The sequence below is a fragment of the Pteropus medius genome, unplaced genomic scaffold (assembly GCF_902729225.1).
Source record: "Pteropus medius unplaced genomic scaffold, Ma_sr-lr_union100, whole genome shotgun sequence".
Classification (NCBI taxonomy): domain Eukaryota; kingdom Metazoa; phylum Chordata; class Mammalia; order Chiroptera; family Pteropodidae; genus Pteropus; species Pteropus medius.
Window position 1 is genome coordinate 122,501 of NW_024347732.1, and position 24,586 is coordinate 147,086.

General features: G+C 35.2%; 1 protein-coding gene across 3 annotated transcripts in view; it reads right to left on the minus strand.

Moving 5' to 3' along the window:
* The window catches only part of RUNX1T1 (RUNX1 partner transcriptional co-repressor 1), a 139,001-nt gene that overhangs the window by 51,484 nt on the left and 62,931 nt on the right, over window positions 1-24,586 (minus strand). For 2 of the 3 annotated variants that reach the window (XM_039877101.1, XM_039877102.1), the window contains exons 2-3: window positions 3,685-3,822; window positions 1,376-1,617 (exon numbers count right to left, since the gene is read on the minus strand). In XM_039877101.1, the coding sequence (XP_039733035.1) occupies window positions 1,376-1,617; window positions 3,685-3,822 (380 nt within the window). Of the gene's footprint in view, window positions 1-1,375; window positions 1,618-3,684; window positions 3,823-5,436; window positions 5,739-24,586 lie in introns of those variants that run through there. The other variant, XM_039877103.1, reaches the window with a different exon arrangement.

A 24,586-nucleotide genomic window follows, 5' to 3' on the forward strand; every position in this document is an offset into this window, starting at 1 on the left:
CAGTCTAACTTATTTAGGTATTATGCAAAACTCAAGAATGAGTAAAAAGGAAAAGGTAAGTGACTAACAAAAGTAACTAGAGTATGCTAACATTCTTCTGTCAAAATCACTTACCTGTCCTGGAGAAGTACAAGGTAAAGCTGATGGATTGTGGAAAATGTGAAAGCATTTTGCTCTTAGAGTGCAGAGGAGAGGGAGGCCACGTTTAGAAACTGAATTGCAAAATCTTTGTCAATGTGAGATATTGTGATTTGAAGCATGTCTACTACACTAGACTCTCATCCAGACTTCTTAGGCAAAAAGAAACTGGTATATCTTTGCCCACAATAAATCCACGAAAATAAAAAAATGATCTATTTCAAGAAAAAGGAAACTGCTGCCTATCATCTGAATCTCAGTTCCACCATAAGCCCAGATGATAAAAGGACTAAATACATGACTCATAGCTTCTACATGACTCAGTTTGCTATGGAAAAACCGCCTTCCTAAATGAAAACCCACTACTCATAGAGGAAATCACAGTAAATGTAAAAGTGAGTTCGGACCCTAAAAAATAATATATGTTCTAATTTTCAGTGTGATTATGTACATAATGTACTATAATGTGCTCAAATCAACACTTCTATTCTCAAACTAATCATTTAAGTAATTCTACCTATAACAAAAAAATGTTTGTTTGTTTTTTTTCAAAAACCAATTAGCAGTTAACAGGGGTTAAGGGGAGAGAAATTCAGGGTGTTATTATTTTATGGGTACAATGATTCAATTTGGGGTGGTAAAAATGTTCCGGAGATGTATAGTGGTGCTGGCTCCACAATAGTGTGGGTTTTCTTAAAGCCAATGAACTGTACACTTAGTTGTTAGATATATTTTACCACAACAAAAAAAATTTTAATATTATTAGCCCTAAAAATGAAAACACATAAAAGAAGTATTTGTTATTTGTTGTAAATTCTTGTTCCTCTAGGCTGATAATAAAAATCCTCTAAGGCAACTAAATTAAAATGAGCACCCAATTAGATTGAGTGAATCATTAACATAACAAAAATACGTTGTCATTGTTGAAAGGCACCAGCCATGCCAGGAAGATACACTTATTGAATTGTATACACACATACACATTTATGGCCAAGAGAACAATAAATTTGTATAAGCATATCTCTATTAGTCAAATAGTAAAAGAAACCATGGTGGGGCTCAGTACAGAATACAGAATTGAAAACCTTGTTACTATAGAATTATCAGACTTGAAGCAATCTCCTGGGATAGAAACTACTAGAAAAAAACAGTTGCTGTTAGAAAGGAGTCTGTATTTGGAATCTCCCACACACACTCTCCCCTACCCCAGAAAACCGGCCGCTTTCTGTTTGCTTACCACCAGTCCTAGCACGAGGGTGCGGACTCTCTCTCCTATCTCCGGTGAAATGTCATTGCCAAACTGCTGCAGGGTGGTAAGGAACCGCTTCAGCTTACTGAGCTGCCGGGCACCGCAAGCAGGAGGCAGCTGCTGGTTAGCCAGAGAAGAAGAGGAAGAAGAGGAAGGCCCATTGCTAAAGCCATTGGGCGGCGAGGGGGCACCATTCAAGGCTGTGGGTGAATGGCTCGTGCCATTAGTTACTGTCAAGAGCACAAAATCAGAAAGAAAAAATAAACTTACAGAGAAATGCACAAGGAAATTACAACCGAGTCTCCTTCCCTTTAAATCTGGTGGATTTTGTAATTTCAAAACTGTTGAGCCTTTTCTGTAAAATGCTTTGACTTCACAGGATGACCACAGGCTCAGGTACTCTATTATTAAATGGGTCCACTCCTCAAACTGCATGAGGGTGTTCTGCACGGAAGCTGATTATAAATGGAGTCAGCTGTAACACTGACGGCCTGCCTCCAATGTGCACATATGCCAACCACCTGTAATGTTTCAAACATAGAACAAACAGCGTTTGGATGTCAGCCTTTTGTCACTGGCTTACATCAATATAACAGGACTATTTCTTTCTAAACTGCTCCCCTAGAAAAAGTGTACATTTGGTGGGGACTAAATTTATCATTGAACATTTTTAATCATGTTTTGTACACACAACTGACAGCTGTGTTTATAGAAATGGGACTTTCAAGTTTTAACCTTATACCACCCAATTAGAAGGCTATTTTCTCCCTCTGTATTTCTTAACCACTTCTTTAGGGAAAATGCAAATTTTATGTAAAAAACCAAAATGGATATGGTAATTATCAAGAAGTTATCTCAAGAAATTGAAAGGGTACATCTCCATCCAAATAATAGCATGGTTGGTGGTAATTCAGTAAATTCATTTCCAATAAAATTTATGTGAAAATCAAGATGATAATCCACAGAAGTAAGCTAGAAAAATTTACACATTTCTCACTAAAGAAATGTTGATTTTATAATATTAAATCAATTAATTTGACACATTTATCTTTATTAAATCCGTTTTTTAAATATAATATTGATAAATTATCTAAACAAGAGTTTGAAGATAAGTATTCTATTATTCTTAAAATTTCAAGAAAGCGAAAAATAGTGTTTTGTCTAAATGAGTACCAAAGCAAACGGTCAAGAAATGATAGCTCATTAGGACCTCTCACAGAAGACATATGCCTATCACTGTGGCTTTGGGTAACAACACACCAAATACATGATGACAGGGTTGCAACTTGACAGTGTTGCAGCCTCTAGCTCCTTACAAGTTTGGGAAGGTCTTTTAAATGGCAGTGCATCACTGGATAAACAGCCTGAGATATGTACTCTGTCAATCCCTTTTAATCCCATGAATTTATTTTTGCCTGTTAGTTATGTTTTATTCATATAAATTCCATGGCACATGGCCTATAAATAGTATTATCTGCAACAGATAGCATTTATTCATTTCACAAATCCTTGATGACAATTTTAACCAGGACTTTGAGACTGATGAAAACAAAGCTATCTATCACTACTAAAACAAAACAAAACAAAACAACAACAACAATAAAACAAAACAGGAAAGAAAGGGAAGTTGCTATCCTATCAGAATATTCTGTCCTTTCCTTAGATGACACAGAAAGCAATATACTCCATTGATTCAGAACACAAGGCTTGAGCCAAGATGGAACGGAGTAAAAGTTTTGTAAAAGTCTGACAGGTTCAAGACAAGAAAGAGGCTCTTATTTCAGAAAGTTCTCTGTATGCAACTGTTGTATAAAGTCTTTTTTTTTTTTTGTATGTGCAAATATTACATTGTTATCATTTTAACCTAAAAATGTTATATTTTAACATGATTAATAATAGTAGAAGAAAGTAGTATTAGATCAGAAGTAATCTGGAAATAATCATAGGATATTAACATCTTCTAAGTCAAAATGAACAAACTAAAATAAAGAGCTCCATATTAAGTCAAATTAAAAGTTATAATGGTAACAACTGGAGTTACAGACCAAATATAGTATTCTTCATTCGCTGACATCACAGCAGACCACAACTTTGAAGCAATCATGAAAAGGCAAGCAAATATTGGCAGTCATACAAATTATACTTAAGCTATGACACATCTGTGCTTAATATCTACTCACTGGTAAATTAATGATTTTTTTTTTTGCTTCATTTCTGCATAATTCATTGGTGCTGGGTCTTCTTTTCTCTTTTTATTTGCAGAAACTAAAACAGGAAATGCAGAAATGCCTACTCACATGTTGTCGGTGTAAATGAACTGGTTCTCGGGGCTCCTTGAGTTGTTGGGGGAGGTGGCATCGTGGGAGGAGTCAGCCTGGACGGAGTCTTCACATCCACAGGTGAGTCAGGCATCGTGGAGTGTTTCTCAGTCCGATCTGGAGGATGCCACCATGAACATGTTACTTTCCTCCTTAAGCACCTCTGTTTTTTAAGAGGGGTTCATCTTTTTCACAAGTAAGTAAACAGAAGAAATCCAAAATCTTCTATCAATAAAAAAGACTTATCTACTAAATTTTAAGGCAGGACTTTATTACTCAAACCCTATTTAAGAAGGTATAGGACAGATGGCAGGACCTCATTTGTAACTGGGTTATTTTACATCCTATTGTTATTTCTGGCCTGGGCAGATGTTACCTTGGTAATGTTATATGCAACCGCACAACTTAACTCAAAGAAGCCAACATTAACAAGAGGTAAAGAATAGATGAGAAAGTAAGATGGTAATGAACCTCTCAAACAGCTCAGAAATAACACAAATCTGAAGCTCTGTTATGCAGATAAGGTACTGCATAAGGAGCCAGAGTTTGGTGATTTTTGTAACACCTCCCATCCTCTTTCTACGCTTAGTTTTCTGGCCTTTTGGATGAACCAGGTTACATCTCCAGGACATCTCTCTCACTTCAATTTTATCTGCTATGTTTGATAAATCACCACTACCTAAATGCCATATGTCATGATGAAGTTAAACTATTATTTACTTAGAATACATGAGTTTATGACCCACTACTTTAAAAACATTAGAAAATATTTCAACTAATAATCTCAAGCAGATTAAGAATGGAAAAGTCCCAAATTGAGAAGTAAAAAGAACTAAGGACCCTCCTCATATTTAATCATGACTAGGTGACAGGTATGGAGAAATTTCCTGATTATTCAAACAATGAACATCTACACTTCAGGACTGTTTTCTACTAAGTAGACTTTTCCCTTGAAATTTCAATTTTTTTTTCAATTTAATCTCTTTATCAAATATCCAAGAAAAAAATAGAAATTTTTGTTTGTTTCTTTAGATCCTATTTTCTACATACACGTATACACATGTGTATACACATATACACACACACCCCAAATATGTTTGAGGTGCCTCTTGCAGCTTTAGACACAGATATTATCCACTTGGACTATTTCAAAAATAGAGGAACAGACTATTGATAAAGAATGGATCTTTTAAAACATTATGATAACCATATGAGTACACAGTTAATTACTCAAAATTACTTTAAAGTCAATTATTAAAAGAAAATGAAAAGCCTAAATTGCTACTTTGACCAAATCTACTTCACCTTTATTCAAAGCAGTTTCATAAGACTTGGGTTTTAATAGAACACAATATTTAAAAGTTGAAATAATGTCGATATCATATTAGGGAAGATATAATAAAAAAATGAAAATCAACACCATTTTAATAATAGCATTTTGAAAGATAATCTACTTAACAGTATCAGGAGCTCTATTTGTTAATCTCTAACTGCTAGTCGAATAACAATGAATGTCTCTGTAGTGAATAAGTGTTCTGAGTGAGACGATGGTAAAGACACAGAAGGAAAACATTTCCACCTTTATCATATTGTTAAAAATTGTCTTCCTATTGCTATTTCAAATCATTTCAAAACCAGTATCAGCAAATCACTTATTCTGGAAAAACACAGAGGTTAGGCAGGTTTAAAATCACTTCTTCAATAGTTAAATTCACTCCACAGTCTACTCACCTCAACCAACCTCAGCAACAAGGGATAAAATAGCTTTCCACTTATTTTGCAGCTGAGGGAAGAGGTACAGCAACAAATACAAGTCTCACTAAATAAAGGCAAATATTTCTGTCATGCCAAGGAAGGAGGGCTACAGGGAGGCTTGCCAGAGTCGGCTGGGAGATAACAGTGAGAACTGCTGGTCCATCTGGTTTTCATTCTGCTAACACTCACACTGAACTGTGAGAGAAGCCAGTCCAGATACACAGATTGAAGCACGCAGTTGCACAGACAGAGGAAGGAGGGGGATTGGGAAGTGGGAATAATGAAAAAATAAATATAGTAGTAGAAGGAAAAGAATAAAAAGAGGAAAGACCAAAACAGGGAGGAAAGACCAAAACAGGGAGGAAAGACCAAAACAGGGAGGAAAGACCAAAACAGGGAGGAAAGACCAAAACAGGGAGAAAAGAGCCAGAGGAACATTTACCCTGGACGGCTTTGTTTACCCCCGCAGCTAATAGCCGAGCCTCAGGGGACACAGCCCCTACCTTGCTTACCTCCACGGAGTTCTTGAGCAATATCTAAACTTGAAAACATCTTAAACTCATTTTTATTTTTTTAATAGCCCACACTAAGAAAAAGAGAAATTAACCATTAAGTTGACAATAGGTTTCCTTTTCAAACTTCAGACACTCTTTGTATTTCTGTCTTCATCTGTTCAATATTAGAAAGATTTTTGATATGACATAATTTTCACTTGAAAACATTTTTAATACATGTCTTGGTCCACATTTGTAACGTAATTCCTATCCAGAAGAAAATAATGATAATAAAAGTAGCTAAATCATTTTAAATTCTTGAAATGTCATCTATTATTTTAGGAACAATAACAACTGAGACAATGCATAGCAAACCATCACAACTTCTAACAGGAATATATACATTCAAACAGGAATATATGTAGATAGTTAGGATTTCGATATTAACCAAATTTCTGAGATAGTTAGCTTTGCTCTGATCAAATGGAGTTCCAACCCAGAGATCCTACAAACTTAGGCAAAGCGGGACCATATGTAACTCATTCTGTGCTGTTCAGTACAATCAATCCAAGATGGAGATAGATGGCGAAATAACCAGCCAGGCCTGACTCTCACACACACAAAAACTCTCTGGGGTAGAAAGATTTAAGATAAATTCAGAAAATATGTTTCAAGTATGCTGAGTTCTGTTGCATTTGTTTTGAATTACTAAAAAAAAAAAAAAAAAAGAAAGAAAAAAGAAAAAAGAAAAACATTTTGAAATATATATTCTTGAAACTTTTATAGCAAACAGCAAATGAGCTGATTTAACCACAGAAGCATTTCACTCCATTTCAAATTAGAGGATATAGTAAAACCAATATTAAGTTATAATATTTCTTATGTAATTTTTTAAGTTCATGAAAATTATACTGTCCTTGTACATAATTTCTATTTTCAGTTACTACAGGAGAATGCTGACATTTATTGAAAGATTGACACAAAATGATAAAACAAAAGAGAAAAGAAAAACAATTTCTATCAGATCAGGAATGTATGTATAATCAAAAGGACTGACTTCTGCCTTAATGAACCACACCACTTCTAAACAAGATTTTCCTTATGTGGTAACATTTCAACTCATGTAGAAAACATCTAACACATATGTACCAAAAATGGCTGATGAAGAAAGTGTGACATATATAAATACGTACTGATACCATTTCAATATCCAATTCAATGGCAGGGCCTTCTAGAAATAGCATGTTTTCATTTCCTTTTTTTTTTTTTTAAGTAAAAAGAAAAAGTATGGTATAATTGTCTATGGCAATTATTTTACATTTAGTTAGTTCAGATAGTTCCAGACACGTTTTTAAAGTATGAAGAATAGGCATTCTACATTTTCCTTGTTTATATAACATTCTAAAAATTATTAGTGTAAAAAGAAAGTTCAGTATTGGTAGACTGTACATCTTTTTCTATCAGAGTTCATCATGTCAATTATAATAGAAAAAATATCTATGTCCCAGAGGTGTTATGAACTGAAGAAACTCTTGGTCAATTAGTTAGCCCAGAGTTAGTCTTATTTGAGTAAGTGTTAGTTAAGGGAGCTAGAGGGTATACACTAAAGAGGATTAAGCTCAAGTGGGAGCAAGGAACTACTAACAAAAAAGAGAAGGCAGTCGGGAAAAAAAAAACTGGGTACAGAGTTTTATTTTTCTTTCTCTGTTAAATATGGCAAATATAGTTCTAACAATAGAGTCATGTAGTGAGTCCCATGTCTGGATGTGATATATTATAAGAGACTGTTGCACACTAGAATGGTGGCTATCCACCCTCCACAAGGCTACCATCTCATATCTCTGTTGAGAACTGATAACATTCCTGCTCAGAACCTTTACACAATGCCTGAGAATAAAAGTCAAATGCTAACATTTTAAAGAGAATAAAATTATACAGTGAAAGAATATTTAGCGTAATAGGAGAATTTTTAGGTTTCAAACGTACTCTCTCAACAATCAGTAGTAAGCCCTTAAGGCAAGGCAGTTATCCTGAACTTCGGGTCCCTCAGAAAGAATGGGGTTACAACCCTCTGTACCTTATCAGGACCCTAGTACAGTGCCTACTCACACTGGGCTCCAAAACATGTGAGCTCCATTCTCTTGTGCCTTCCTCTCCATGATCCATTTGCAGCTTTATTTCCAATGTCTTTCCCAGAGTCTATGCTCCATCTATAAAGGGCACCTTTGTATTTCTTGGCTTTTCTGCCTTTCTTTTTCATGCTATTGTTTCCTTCATCTAAAAAGACCTGTCCTATCTTGTACATTCTTCGCTATCACACCCTCTTATAGCTTTCCCCAGTTGCCCAAGTTACCACACATTATGCTTCTTCTGCCTCTCTTTTATCATTTATCACAGGCCATCTATAAGGTAGTTATATGTGTGTGTTTGTATATTATACACCCAAATACCCCAATCAGTGAAAATAGTAAGCAACTTGATGGCATTTTTTAATGCCTCCTTAGGAAGGCATTTAAAACAACAAATGTAATAATAAGGACAGTTACATTCCTAATTTTTACAAATTCATTCACTGTATCATAGCCAGTTCTGATATCAACACTAATTTCATGACAAAAAACAAACACAGAATCATCAACAGCATATAAATATATAATGAGAGAATGGAATGTAGGTAATATGGTAAAATACTGGAGACCTAAAATTCGATTCAACTCTGACTAATTTATTATGTGGTTTTAGGCAAGTGTAAGAATAACCTGTTGTTACCGTGTGTCTTATTATAGGTATTTTTATGAAGATTGTTACTTTTGAAACAAATCTGTACTTATCTATTCCCTGATTTAAAACCTTTTAGAGTGTCCCCTTGGCCCCAACATAAAATATAAGCTCTTTAGCTTAGTTATGCACTAACACTGTTGAGTTTCTACTAAACAGCCCTTCTCTTCTTCTTTGTCAGCAACAGGTTTCAAAGTGAGTGTTGTACTCTAATTCTGAAAAAATGGGTCATGAAAGGAGGTCTATGGGAGAGGTTCTAGGGAAGATTTCCTTATTCCTTAAAAAGAAACCCAAGAAGGAAATCGTCCCTCTTCTTCAGATAGGCACTTTTGTATCCATAAGTGATTCCTTCATTTCACTTCTTTGAAGTCTACTTTTTTTTATCTATAAAAGTAAGTACCTTGGATTACATGACCTCAAGGATCTTTTGTGATTTCTTTCTTCAGATATGGCTTATGATCATCTCAAACACAAAGAAGAGTACCCAGAAAACATATATCTGACAATAAAGTGACCATAATAAAATTCTGAAATTGGTCATTACAACCAGACTTCCTCTGTTCACATAAATTTCTATGTACACAAGTATGTCTGCATAAAAATTTTTCCCATAAACATTAAAATTAACACATAGCTCTTGTTTACAAACACAGTTTCAATTCTCATTACTGAAGCATCATCAATGATTTAGCTATAAAATAACCCTACCATGTCTAATTGTCATTGTTTAGTTACCATCAAAACATCACTTTCATAGCCCAGGTTCTTGGAAGAGTAATCCACAGTCACTTTTTCTGCTTCCTCATTTCCCATTCCATCTTATATCTACTTGTAGTAAACACCTATGAGACTGACTACAAAGTTTCCCGCCCCATACTGGGACCTGCCATACTGTCTAATCTTAGAACTACATTGAGAGTCACCATATTCTTATAAATACACTGAGAGTCACCTTGCACCCAAGATACCAATGACTGGCCCAGGTACAACACCTAGTCCAAGATATGCAATCTCAGTCATACCTCAGAATTTTTATCTTCAGAATTGAAAAAAGAAAACAATCCCACTCCAGAGGTAGAAAACTGCACTATTTATTATTCTCCTCTATGTCTAGAAAGCATGTCTGCACTGAAGAAAGAAGATGACTAACAAGCAAAAGGAAAGAAGAGAACTAGCAACAGGTTATGCCAATAGAGCTAAATTCTTCATTCTACTGGATCCTAGAGGCTAGTTGCATCTCTAAAATTCCTACAGTTTATATCTTCCAAACTATGTAAAAATCCCAGTCAATCAATCCCCTCTTTGCCTCAAACCTAGTTTAAGTTGACTGCTCACTTGAAACCAAAGAATCCAAACTAAAACAACCCTGGAATGTGGCATCAAAATAACCTCTCATTGAAATTTTTCTCAATCGTCTCTTTATTATTAATTCAAAAAACACACGTGTCCTTTATCTGGCATCTTTGCAGCATCTGACACTGCTTGCCACTTCCTCCTTCTTAAAACATTATTGTTCTCAGGATTCCATGATTTGAACACTCGTTTTCTTCAGGCTTCCATGGCTTCTCCTTCTCAGTCTCTCTTAATGGCTCACCTTTCTTCACCTCTGTGATAACTACTCGTATTTCCCTTCGATAGTCCTTCACAGTTCCTCTTCAAATTCTCATTCTATACCTTTTCCTTAGTGATTTCATTTGTGCCGTGATAGTCACACCACGGTCATTATGTGGATGGATGACTTTACCTATAACTCTAGACCTAACATCCCTTCCAAGTTCTAGACCCAAATATCTAGAGAACTACTCATTTCAACAGGCTGAATTCAAACTCTCATCATCCATCATCTCTCACATGGCCTATTAAACAAGCCCATTAAACGACCCCTGCTCTGTATTATTTATTCATCCCTATCCATCTCTAAATCACATCCAGTCATTTTACTACATATGTCAAAGATGTGATCAGAGATCTTGCTCCTCTCCTCTTAGTAATCTTCAAAGACCTTTTATAATGTTAAGCCTTAATAGGGTATAGAAAAATGTCAGTGACCCATCTGGCTCCTGCGACTGCTCCAGACCCATCTTCGTTTCTCCCACCCACTGCCATCCCCACCTCTAAACTCCACACTGAACTACTGTAGCTCTCCAAATGACACTGGGTCACTCTCAGGCTTCCATCACATTGCATCCTTTCCCTAGACTACTCTTTACCCCACCACTGCTTGCTTAAGTTCATTATTCCTTTAAAACTCCATTCAGGTGTCACTTCAGCCATAAACTCTTTGCTTACAACCCTTCCATCCCCAGCCGGCCCAAACTGTCCCATATTCCCCTATTACACCATCTAGATCCCTCTTACAGCACTGATCACACTACATTTAGAAACAAGGTCAGTCCCTCCCACTAGATCCTTATTTACTTAAGGGCAATGATGACATCATTTTTATATTTTTTCACAGTGCCTGACACATAGAAGATGCTCAATAAATTTAGTATTTTAAGTTAATATATAGTACTATGTCATAAATCATGCCTATAGTTACAACTTTGAGACTCTGGAACTTTCGAGAGACATGACAGATTCAACTTAAGATAAAATCATCTACATATCTTTTTTCCATCACCCCAACAGAATTTAAAAAGAATTTTTACATCTGAAAACTTTAAGTACCCAAAGATAAATCTAGAAAAACACTAATAAATTATTGAATTCACCAGTTTTAAAATGCCTTTAATAGTCTTAACATATTTCCTAAGACCTTTAATAAAATTAGGAAAACAGGCTTTATAAGGCAACTTATGCATATATGACCTACTCTCCAAAGGCACCGTTTTTTAAAATAATAGTATCAGTGTCATCATACATATGCACATTTAAAACAGAAAGAAAAGCATATTATGAAACAAAACACACAATGTTTTCCATATAAAGTTTTTCTGTTGCTTGTCTATGGGCAGTGGGATAATATGTTATTTTAGTAGTTTTTCTTGTGGTTTTTCTCTTCTACGTAAATGTTCTACAATTAGCATGTTTTGTTTTTACAAGCAAAAAACATACTAAAAAAATTATTAGGATAAATCACCTAAAATCAGGCACAAGGCACTGTATCAAATGCACTGCATGCTTTATCTCATTTTAAATCTCACTATGGAAAGGTACTACTAATTTTCCTATCTTATATAAAGGAACTGAGGCCCAGAGGGGTTAGATAATTTGTCCAATGTTACATGCCAGAACTTATTCCAGGTCTTCTCAGGGTTTATTATCACCTAAAACTAAATAAAACACATTCAGTAAATGTTAAATCTAGAGTTAGCATTATACTAGAATTGTACCTTACACTACTACTGTACTAGCTACATATGACCATTCAAATTTTATTTATTAAAGTGAAATAAAATTTAAAATTCAGTTCCTCAGTCACACTAGCTACATTCAAGCGCTCAACAGCTGTGGGTACATGGCTACACAGTTGTGGCTGATGGCTACCATATCAAAAAGCTTAGTTACAGAACATTTCCATCATCACAAAAGGATAATGCCATATATGAATAATGGCTGTGAATGCTACACTAGAAATCATGACTCCATGGCAGGAGTCCATGGAGGTGACAATGCAGCTGAAAGGGTAGGAAGAGAGCAGGGAAGGGAGAATGCCTTTGGCCTCATCCTAAATACCTTCCATTTCCATTTAGATCTTTCACTTGTTTTAAAGATTGGGCTTCTGCATACAATTTCATTTGATGGTTAAGAGGTAGGAAAAATAAAAATTTGAACCCCAATGATTAAGATAAGTGAGCTCTGAAGAAACAAGAAAATAAGACATGCTCAGTCTAGGTAAACATTGGGGTAACTTCTCTAATGAGAACAAGGCCAGGGGCTCAGTCCTGGAATGAGCCAGTCAGCAGCCAGGCCAGCAGCTGGTCGGCAATCAGAGATGACAGCTTAAAGCATGACTTCATACCTTGAAGAGTATGAACTTGGGTTAAGATCTGGGCAAAAGAATGAGGTAAATCCATACTAATCTATTACTATTTCTAGAAAAATAACTTCAAAAATGTTTGAGTCATCTCTGAATAATAGGAATTTTCCTTCCCTTCTTCTATAGCACTTATCAGCTAGCTCTTGAAATATCTATCTTGTTTCTCAGTGTTTCCCAACCACAATATTAGCTTTATGAAAGCAGAAATTTCTGTTTCATTAACTTCGGCTTCCACAGCATTTAGAAGAGTACCTGAAATAGCAGGTATTTGATAAAGATTTGTTGAAGAATAAATGAAAAAAGCAAGGAAGAAAGCAAAGCTAGTTTCTGATAAAACAGCCAAAGATATATTGGTAACTCTATAGTTATTATCTATCTAAGAGGAGGTCAAAGGATGAGTCCCACAGACAGGATAAATGCTGAAAGAACACACACACTTACGTGGAGATAGAAATGCTAAAAAGTAGAAGCAGGAACTCAACTAAACCAATTTTCTCCTTTTTGATAAAGATAACCTGCAGACCACCAAGAGGAAGCACTATAAACATGAACAAGTCCCCAAATGGTAGTTCTAGCTAGAAAAATCGATTACAAATTTCATAAAGTTTGGAAAGGACAGCTTATCATATGAATATTGGTGAACTCCAAACATTACTTGTATGTATAAGTTCCTTAGAAATATCATCTCTTCCACAGTGGTTATCACCTTTACTCCAAGTGATTCCTGCTTCTGAGTCACTTGGTGGCTCTTGCAAGCCATCAGTGGATATCAAAAGGCATGGGGTCTAATTACTCCACTTTGACCAACATAGTTCCATGTTCATCTGCTTTATGCACTGGTGTTCTGTTTAAGATTTCCTTTGAAAGACAGGGGTCTCCTGTTTAAGAAAGAAAAGTTTAAAAGCCCTGGCGCAGGCAATCAACAAATGTTCACTGAATGACTGTGATAAAAATTCTAAAGGAAAACCGAATCACCCAATATACCGAAAGGTAACTCCTGCTTGTATAAAGAACAGAGGAAGACACAGGCACCACCAAGGGCCCATAAATTGCATATAAGCATCTATGTATCACCTTGATGCTAAATGGCAGACTATTCCAGAAGATTTTAAAAAATCTTTAAGGATATACACCAATTACAGTTTTTAAGTACAGACTATTTTTACTCCAATAATATCTGCCAATGATAAAGAAGGCTATAGGGAAGGTTGAGAGAGCTGCTGCAGAAAAAATGATAGTGTACACATCCACTGCATTCAGTTGTGATCATCCAGATAAGAGTCAGTAAATCAAGACAGAAAAGTATGAAAGCACACAGGGTATGGTACCTGTGGCTAAATCACAGACAAAGAAATAGCAGGAGCCTCGAATAAATACTGAATTGATTTGAATGTACTCTTCAAAAAACTAACCAGTACTGTTAGTTTAGATTTCACATTACAGGCAATGGGAAAATACTGAGAGTTTTTAGGCAGCTGAATGATATGCTCATTTCTATATTATGGATATATATGGAACAGGGAACAAATAGAGTAAAAAAGGGAAGAAGGCAGGAGTACTGGATAGCAACAGCCTAGGCAAGAAATAATGCGGGCATCCAGTACAAAAGTGGCTCTAAGATGGGAGAAAAGGAGAGAGATTCAGGATACATTTTCAAATTATATGTCAAATTCACAGAGCATGGTAACAAAATAAGACAAATTGAGTAAGCAGGACTCTAGAAGTGCATGGTGACATCAAAAAGCAAAACCAAAAGACAGCAGGAAGAATCGTTTTGGAAAAGGGCAGGATAAACTCAGTTAAATTGAAGTGACTTAAGAGGTGTCCCTGCCACACTCTGGTGTTTATACATAAAACATCCTGAATATCTTCTCTTGCACATGCCACCACCAAATTATTCTTCCTCTTAAATGTGCTTCTCCATTCCCGTCACCACCCTGATACATCACCATCTTTCACTCGGACTTTTTCAGGAGATAGTCTTCAATCCACTCACCTCACACGGCAATCTGTTTAGCATACAACAGATAGAATAATCTTGTCAAACACAAATGTATTCGCTCATTTAAAATGCAGCATTTATTCAAAAATATCTGAGCCATCTACAAAGTGCATATTACTATTTTAGACACTAGGACAAGATACCAAACACAAAAGAAAATCACTGCCCTCAAAAACTGTACATCCTAATGATTAGATCAAGTTACTCCCGTATTTAAAGAGTTTCAACGGTTTACCATTACTCATAGGATAAAATTCAAAACCCTTTAAATGACCTACAACTAGACAGACTTAGTTGCTGCTTACTTCTCCTACCTCATCTCACATTTCATTGGTTTAATCAGTTGCAAGCTTCATCTCGCCTCAGGGCCTTTCACTCAGCCTGGAAAACCCATGCCAGCTCAAATTCACGTACTCCAGGAAGGTGTCCTCGATCCTTCCCCAAACCCCCTGTTCTATAAGTTCTATTATACCATCTAGTTGTTCTTTATAGGTCTTACTGAAACTGTTATAAATAATTGTATAATTATTGGTTTGTCTAACACCCCCTATTGGACAGCAAAATGCTCCATAATAGCAGGAAGTATATCATATAATATCATCAAATTACATCGTATCAACTCAGACCCAGAATTAGCACACTGCCAAGAACCTAGTACAAGTAAACAGTGGATAAATGAATTTTTTAGTTCAAAATACATATCTGGACATACAAAGTAATTGTATTCCTATTCCCCTTAAATGGAATTTCAAATTTTCTTCAGTGGTAAAAATAATAAACTAATGGTGATAATAATAAAACCGCTCTCTTATTTATACTTCTTTCCCACTGCAGTGGGAGGACACCATTCCACCCAAATCACCCCGGCAAAGGTACAAACACATCTGTGGTTAATCCAGAAGATATCATTCAATCTTTATCTCTCTTAGCTCTCAGCACCATTTGATCTGTTCAGCCACTTCTTACTCCTTTTCTCTTGTGGTATCATTCTTGTAGTTGTTGCTAGAAGTTTCAGTGAATTCTCTTGGACCCTGGCCTCTCCTCTCCAACAGGGCCTCACTTCCTACTCTTCTGAACTGGCTTCAACCCTTCTAGCTTTGGTGCAGGCCTTCTCATTTCATGCAACAAATTCTGCCAGTGCTCTATATCTTCAAGGGAAGGACTCTCTCCTAAGAACCAGACAAGTTATCAAACTATTTGCTCAACAGCTCTACCCAGATATCCCGCTGACAGCTGTATTTAGAACCAAATCTAACATCCTCCTTGGGAAATCTGTGTCTCCTCCTATATTTCAATCTCTAGGATAACATCACTTTCCACCCAACTGATAAAGCCCAAAGCACCACAATCCTCCTAAGACTCCTCCCTCTTCACCATCCTCCTTCAATGTTCAATCCATTCCCATTTCTTAGTATACCTTTAGGATCTACCCTCAGTCTACCTCTGGCCTGGGCTTCAGAATCTACAGAGCCCCTAAAAGATTATCTCTACCACCAGTCCCTCTCTGCTCAAATCCTCTCCTCCTTGCTTCCAGAGAAATATTTCTAAAATATGAATCTGACAAAATCTTCTTATAATCCTTCTACAATATACAATCTACTTAAAATCCTACAATTACAAAGTTAGATAAAGGATAAAGGGCCTTACCCTTTCAACTCTGTATCTCCGGTGTCCAAACACAGTTCTTATACACAGTAGGTCCTAAAATAGTTTGTTGTACTAACTAAACCATTTTTAAAAAATTAAATTATCAAGATGTCTATTTAGTACATACTACTCCTATTTAGCATATACTATAATCATAAAATATAATGCAATCCCAACCAAAATACCAACAGAAGTTTTCCAGAATTTTATACATTTTAAGTTAATTTGAAATAAAATGAAAATAGAAAAACTTTGAAAATAAAGTAGAATGATAATATTTAGCCTAACATTTATTGAAGTGCACCATAAAACTATAATAATTTCAACAAATTGCTACTAATACAGAAATAGCCAATATAACATAATAAAAATTAAAAGCAAAAAAATACAAAGCTCAGAAATGAGTATACATTTATCTAAGAATTTAGTATATGGTAAAAATGACTTCCAATATTAGTGAGAAATAGATAAAGCATTTTAATGAAAACTTTAGGATCTACTAGACAACAAGTAAGAAAATAAAGTAAAATAAATAAATAAAATAAAGTATATCTCATACCATATATATAAAATAATTCATTTTCATATGAAAACTCTAATATAAAAATGAAAACATAACTAAACATATAGGTACATATTTATTTAATCTTAGGATTAGAAAAGAGATTCTGACCTTGATATAAGAAATGCAGAATCAATAATAGTAGTTAATATATTTGAGTACAGCAAAAAATATGATAAAGTAAAAGGCAAGTAACACCCAGGAAACAAAATATTCATTATGTGACAATAATGGATTTATGTCCTTTTAAAGAGCTCCATCAAATCAATAAATAACAGTTGAAAAGCACACCAAAAGTTGTAAAAGAGTAGAAACAGGAAATGTGCAAAAGAAATATAAACAACCTATATAACCCCATGGGAGAAAATGTTTAACCTTTTGCTTGGTTTTAATATTGTATTTAAAGATTCTAAGATCCCTATATTTTCTCCTTATAACTCTTTAAAACTAGGATGACTACTACAAAACTGCTGATGGCTGGAAATAAAGAGAAAAAGTATGAACCCCTAATCCTAAGTTGATTACAGGCCATTACAAAATTTAAAGAAATTGCAGTGTCACACTGCAGGTGTCATCAGAAAGAAGATTCAGGGGTAATAAAAGGAAATAGCCTTGCAGATGCCACTGAAAAAAAAGAGCAGCTCTAAACAAAACAAGGCTCTCCTTCCCAACTTGACTTTAAATCAGTGCATTCCTGTGTACAGCAAAAAAAAAAAAAAAAAAAAGACCTGAAAATTGGTCAGGAATGGGCTTTAAAGAAATCCCTACATCTCAGGAGTGGTTGATAAATGAATGCAAAAAGCTATCTGTTCCTCAAGGGCTAGCGTGGAAAATAGTAAAAGCCCATAATTCCATATGTTATGAAATGGAAGCACTATATGAATGGTTAGTTCAGATAACAATGATGCCGGACATGGGAAGAGTCATTAATAGCATCATAGCTAGCTGTGTGAAATGCACACAGAATAGTGCATATACTAGACTTTCGATACCACCTTTAAATCAAGCAGTTCAGGCCCAGGGAAAGTTGCCTGGAGAAGACTGACAGGTAGACTTTAGAGTAATGTCCCTGCTCCAGAAGGATTCAAATATTTATAAGGATTAGTAGATACTTTTACTGAAGGGGTTGAAGCATTCCTGTGTCAAACTATAAGAAGCAATGAACTTGTAAAGGCACTACTGAAGGAAATAATACCTAGGTTTGGACTCTCCAGGATCTTTCAACATGTAATTAACCAAACACTGGATATAAGCAATGACTAAGCCTACCTTCAGGGAGACAGAACTATGGATGTGAATCTCCCATCTCCTTGTTGCAAAAAATAAAACTACCTAACACAACCATGTCTTGTTCTTGAATAGAACACTCCAAGCTGCAAAGCCCTTGAGTCTGGTAACAAAACCATGGAGTCAAAGCACTGTGTCATGCTTAGAGGTAGCACTTTTTTCTTGGTGAGTGATTCAGAAAATAACCATGTGCCTTAATATCAATTTAGGTACAATATAGCATACCTAGATTTTTCTAGGAATGAAACTATGCATAAAAAAATAGTAAAGGAAAGAATATGATTAAAAAAAAAAAACAACAAAAACCTGGAACTCTACCAAGACTGTTCAGCTTTGGATTGAAAGAATAAAAACCTGGGATTCTAGACAAACAAAAGGGGGACAGGGAAGGGTCCAAGAGGTGGGGTTTTCTACAGGGACCTGAAAACCCTTGAACACATCACAAAAGTAGAAAAACTATTTTATAAGTATCTTATTCACTCATCTAACAGTTCCTGGCATGAATGTTTATTGAATAAAGGAATGAATGCTATTTTAGTAATAAAGACGTTCACACTAACAGCAGAAAGTAAAAGACCTACAGACCTCCTGGGAGAGAAAAGGCCACAAATATACTAGAGTACCACAAGAGTAAAATCCCCAAATAAACAACCAAATTCTTTATAAAGCATTCAAGGAGCACCATACAACATAACTGAGACTGCTCCACATAAAGAAGTTTCACTAAAAACCTGTCATCTGGAAGTGTTCCCAAAGACACATTTGGACCGCCTATGAATTATATTAGCAAATTATTTACATATCATGGTATTTGCACACCAACTGAACTTAAGGTATATGTTTAAATGAACATTTCTCTTTAGCTTAATACGGTCAATATATAAGGAAATCAAGACTATAAATTCTATACAGCTATCTGAATTTCCCATCCATCACTCCTTAATAGACTTTGCCTCAATTAATATTTTGCATAATATAATTTTTCATAGAGGCCCATTACCTTATTTAAATTAATAAAGTAATTCAGGGAAGGTGCCCTAATTAATTAATTACTAACAAATATTCCCTAAGGACAGAAGCTCAAGTCCTGTTTACCAAAGAAATAACTGCATGTGTATCTAAGTCCATTTTCACCCTTATCTCAAGATACTTTAAAAATAAGCATACTTTTTAATCTCAGGAAGACCACTGAGGAACCTAGAACTATAAAACTCTGGCTTGCTATAGTTTGAATGACACATTTTTACAATTCACATACCAGCTTAAGTTCTAGGAATAGTCTCAAAGGAACACATAAATAAATTTCAAGTTACTAAGTTCTTAATGTAGCCTCATCTGTAGATACACTTTAAATGTAGGGAAAATATGTTATTAAACTGACAGTCTAAATTCCTATCTATTTACTAGGAATCATTTATATTTCACATAGCACTAGAGGTGTCTTCTCTGAGCTTATTAAGAATTATAATGGGGGAAATCAAACCAAATATTGATGGACAACTGCAAAAAGCATCCCACGTACAAATAAAAATGTTTGTACGTGGGACGCTTGCTAGAGATCTATAGGTCATTTTCAAAAACACAAACTTCTTGACACTATTTGTCAGGAAAATTAATCACACAAGTAATAAATGTCTAAATACAAAGAAAGCTGTTTTCAATGAAAGTTCATCACATTATTATTAACTTGTTACTAAAAATAATTCAGGATTCAGATATATCTAAAATTATCCTTATGAATATATCACTAATACTACTTCCTTAAAAAGCAAAGTGATAGAATTTCTAGAACATGGCAAACACCACCGCAGAAGTCCACTATAATTGTAAATAGTGGCATTCTTTGAGTGGCAACAAGAAAAAAACTATTGGGAACCTCTGTTATAAGAGATCAAACCAGCACATATTAAGTACCTTTCCCATCTCTGTACTGACCAAGATACCTCAAGAAAGTTACTGAAGCCTTATAACCCATTTCACATATTCTTATCTTCATCTTATTTCTCTGAAAAACAAAAACTTACTTTTGTACTAGTTACAAGTACAAGCTTAGACTTGTAAGAAAACACTAGATTTTATTCTGGTGGACAAGACTCGAGCTGACTGTAGGCAAAATTATGAAGTCAGCAAAATTTATCTTCAGTGTGTCCCTGTTCTCCTCGGTTTATCTTCCTTGCAATGCCGCCCTCTGTTCCTCTCACCTCTAAGAACTCTGGAACTCTTATCTAAAGATGTTAAATTGTAATATCCACATAGTCCCAAAGTCCAAAGCTTCAGATTTGTCCCAAATATCTATTTCTGAAGCTAAAGTTACAGTAATAATTTAAACTAATTCATATAACAGTGGGCCTTCAAGAATCAAGGAAGTATCAGTGGGAAAGACATGACAGTATGACAAAACAGTTCCAGGCAGTTACCTACTCATTGATATACTCCAGTTCCTATGGGATGTCTATTTATGAATATGATAAATACTAGAAAAAAATAACTATTTTCCTTATGCCCTCTACAAATGGTCAGCTCATTTTCACCTTTTCTGTTTCAACTTCAATGTCACCTCCTCGGGCTATCAGTCCTTCTCTGGCTATCTAATCTCAAGCAGGTTTTTACACTTGTTTGTTTGTTTCCTTCACAATACTTGGAAAATTTGAAATTCTTTAACATCCCTCTCCTTGGAGTTTAGTAGCCTCGACTCCAGAGCATTGCTGTATCCCAACCCCAATATAGCTTCTGGCTCAAAAGTACTCCAAAATATCTGCTGATACAAATAAGAAGGCATTCTAACTTTCAACGGGGTAACAATAGAATGTAAACTGGTTATAAATCCAGTTGGGGGAAAAAAAAAAAAAAGAGGGCGATGTCATGAACCAGAAAAACAAAGGGAAAGTTAATAACCATGAGTTCATGCTGAGGTCAAAGTTAGATGTGTGATGTGATAAAGCAAAGAAGAAAAGCTGAATAGGACAGAGAAAATGAAGACTTTCCAGATTAAATGACCTCCTGCCTGGTAGGGCCCCAGACAATGTGGGCAAGAAAGTCACCATAGGGAGTGATGAAAGCATCACAGTGGCATGAGAAAACCTTCAAGTCTCTCACCTTGAAGTCAGAAGCTGGACAGCTATAATTCAACAAAGGACTCTCTGTTCAACACACAAACACATCTGAGAGAGCCATCCATTAAAATATCCAAAGGTAGGCATTTTGCAGAATGTTGCAGGGTTGGGAGTAGGGAGTTGGCAAGGACAAAAATAGGAACTGTAAACACAGTCCAGCACTCACAATGGCCCTAGAGGAAGCAATAGTGGTGAAGGGTCAGGGTGCAACCCTCATTGGGTGGACCTGAGGGGTGGAGGCATCAATCCATCCTGAGTGGCTGACACACATTGAGACTGAACCCAGGATCAGAGACAGAGGAATGGTGCACAGGGAGAGGGGGCGGGAGAAGGAAAAAAAGAAGAAAGAGAGGGAGAGAGGGAGGAAAAAAGGGAGGAAGGAAGGAAGAAAGATGGAAAGACGGATGGACTCTGTGAGAACTATCTGACTCCACCAGAAAGAACAGTATAAGAATAATGGGTATACCAAGAGGAGAAGAGAGGAAGAAAGGAAGAGAACTGTTAGAACAAATAATCCATAAGAACTTCCCAAACCTATGGAACTAGACACTTGAATCTAAAAAGCCAATAGAACACCTAATTATCTCAATCAAAAAAGGCCTTCTTGAAAGCACATTACATTAAAGTTGTCAAAAATTAATGACAAAGAAAAAATTCTCAAGCCAGGGAAAAGACAGTAACCTATAAAGGAAACTCCATTAGATTATCATCAATTTTTTGCAGCAGGAACACTACAAGTTAGAAGAGAGTAGAAGCAAATATTCCAAATATTGAAAAAGAGAAATCACCAACCAAGAATAATATATCCAGCAAAATTATCTTTTAGGCATGAAAGAGAAACAAAGGCTTTTCAGACAAACAGAAACCAAGGGAATTTACCACCACAAGAACTGCATTACAGGAAATACTGAAAAGTGTCCTTCTACCTGAAACAAAAAGACAAAAGGATATAAAACTGTAAAATGACTAACAGACAGGAACAGGGAATTGCGAGTCTTGTTCAGAATAGGGTATTAAACACTTAAACATAAATGTTAAAGGAGGTAAAAGCATTAAAAAAAAAAGAACACAATAGTTACTGCAATTTGGAAAAGAATGAACAACATAAAAAGATATAATCTGTGACAACAAAAATATAAAAGGGAAGGGGGAAAGGAGTGAACTTACACAGGTAAATGTAGATAAGATGCCATTGGAAGAAAAAGGACTATTATATATTGAAACTTTTTTTTTTTTGCACAAACCTAATAGTAACCACAAAATAAAATCTAGAACTCAGAAACATAACATAAATAAAAGAAGAAACAGAGGGAAAAATCATAGACTACCACCAAACTAAAATAACAGACAGAAACACAAGGGGGAAAAAAAAAATAATGAAGACACAGAGGTACCAGAAAACAAAACATAAAATAGCTATAAATATAGCTTTATCAATAATTACCCAAAATATAAATGGACTGAACTCACCAATTAAAAGGCACGGAGTAATGGGATGGATTAAAAAACAAAACTCAACTATGAGCTGCCTTCAGGAAACCCATTTTAGCTGCAAAGACAGACTGAAAGTGAAGGAGTGAAAGATGATATTCCAAGCAAATGGCATCCATAGAAAAGCAGGTATAGCTATACTTAGACAAAACAGATTTCAAGATTAAAAAAAAAAAAGTAACAAGAGACAAAGATGGATCATTTATATTGATAAAGGGGATAATACATCAAGAAAACATAATATTTAATATATATACACCCAACCTCTAACAAATTATATAAAGCAATTAATAACAGAACAACACTGACAAAAGTAAAATTATGGGAGGGGACTTATATACCTCATTGACAGCAATGGATATATCATCCAAACAGAAAATCAATAAGAAAATATCAACCTTAAATGACATATAAGTCCAAATGGACATAATTGATATTTACAGAGCTTTTCAGCCCAGGACAGAATACACAGTCTTATTCTTGGAACATTCTCAAGGACAGACTATATGAGAGTACAAAACTAATCTCTACAAATTTAAGAAGATTTAAATCATACCAAGCATATTATCCAACCATAACACTTTAAAGAGGAAATCAACTGCAAAAAGAAAGCTGGGAAAACAACAAATATATGGAATTTAAACAACATGTTACTGAACAACAAAGAAGAAATAAGAAACTAAAAGATACATAGAGATATGTAGAGAATGACAATATGACCTCCCAAAGGTTTCTGAATGCAGCAAAGTGATGAGAGAGGTTTATAGCGTTACAGGCCCACCTCAAGAAACAAGAGAAATCTCAAATAAATAACTTGACATTTCACTTTAAAGAACTAGAAAAAGAAGAACAAATCCCAAAGTAGAAGAAAATAATAGAAATTAGAGCAGAATTGAACAAAAACAGAGAAGAGAAAAATGATAGGAAGAAAAATCAATGCAACAAAGAGCTGGTTTTCTGAAAAGATAAATAAAAATGACAAACCTCTGGCTATTCACTAAGGAAAAAAGGGAACACTCAAACAAAAATCAGAAATGAAAGAGAAGTCACAACAGATATCACTGGAATGCAATTGACCGAATTCAATAATCTAGAAGAAATGGACAAGTTCTTAGAAATACAGAACCTTTCTAGACCGAATTTTGAAGAACTGGAAAATCTAAATAGACTGACCAAAAGTAAGGAGATTGAAACAGTCATCAAAAACCTTCCCCCACCAAAAAAATTCCAAGATCAGATGGCTTCACTGGTGAATTTTAACAAATATTCAAAGAAGATTTAATACTTTCCTCAAGCTCTTTCAAAAAACTGAAAAAGAGGCAATACTTCTGAACTCATTTTATGTGACCAACATTACCCTGATACCAAAAGCTGGTAAGGACAACCCCAAAAAAGAAAATTCAGATCAATATCTCTGACGAATATAGATTCAAAAATCCTAAAGAAAATATTAGCAAATTGAATATAACAATACATTATATAGATAATACATCATAATCAAGTGGGGTACAAGGATGGTTCAACATATGCAAATCAATGTGATATACCACATTAACAAAAAAAGAATAAAAATCACAATTATATCAATAGATGTGGGGGGGGCACGGAAACATCTGACAAGATACAGCATTCATTTATGATTAAACCATCAATAAAATGGGTATAGAAGGAAAGTACTTCAACATGATAAAAGCTATATATGGCATGCCCTCAGCTAATATCACGCTCAGAGGTGAAAAACAGAACACATTTCCTCTAAGATCAGAAACA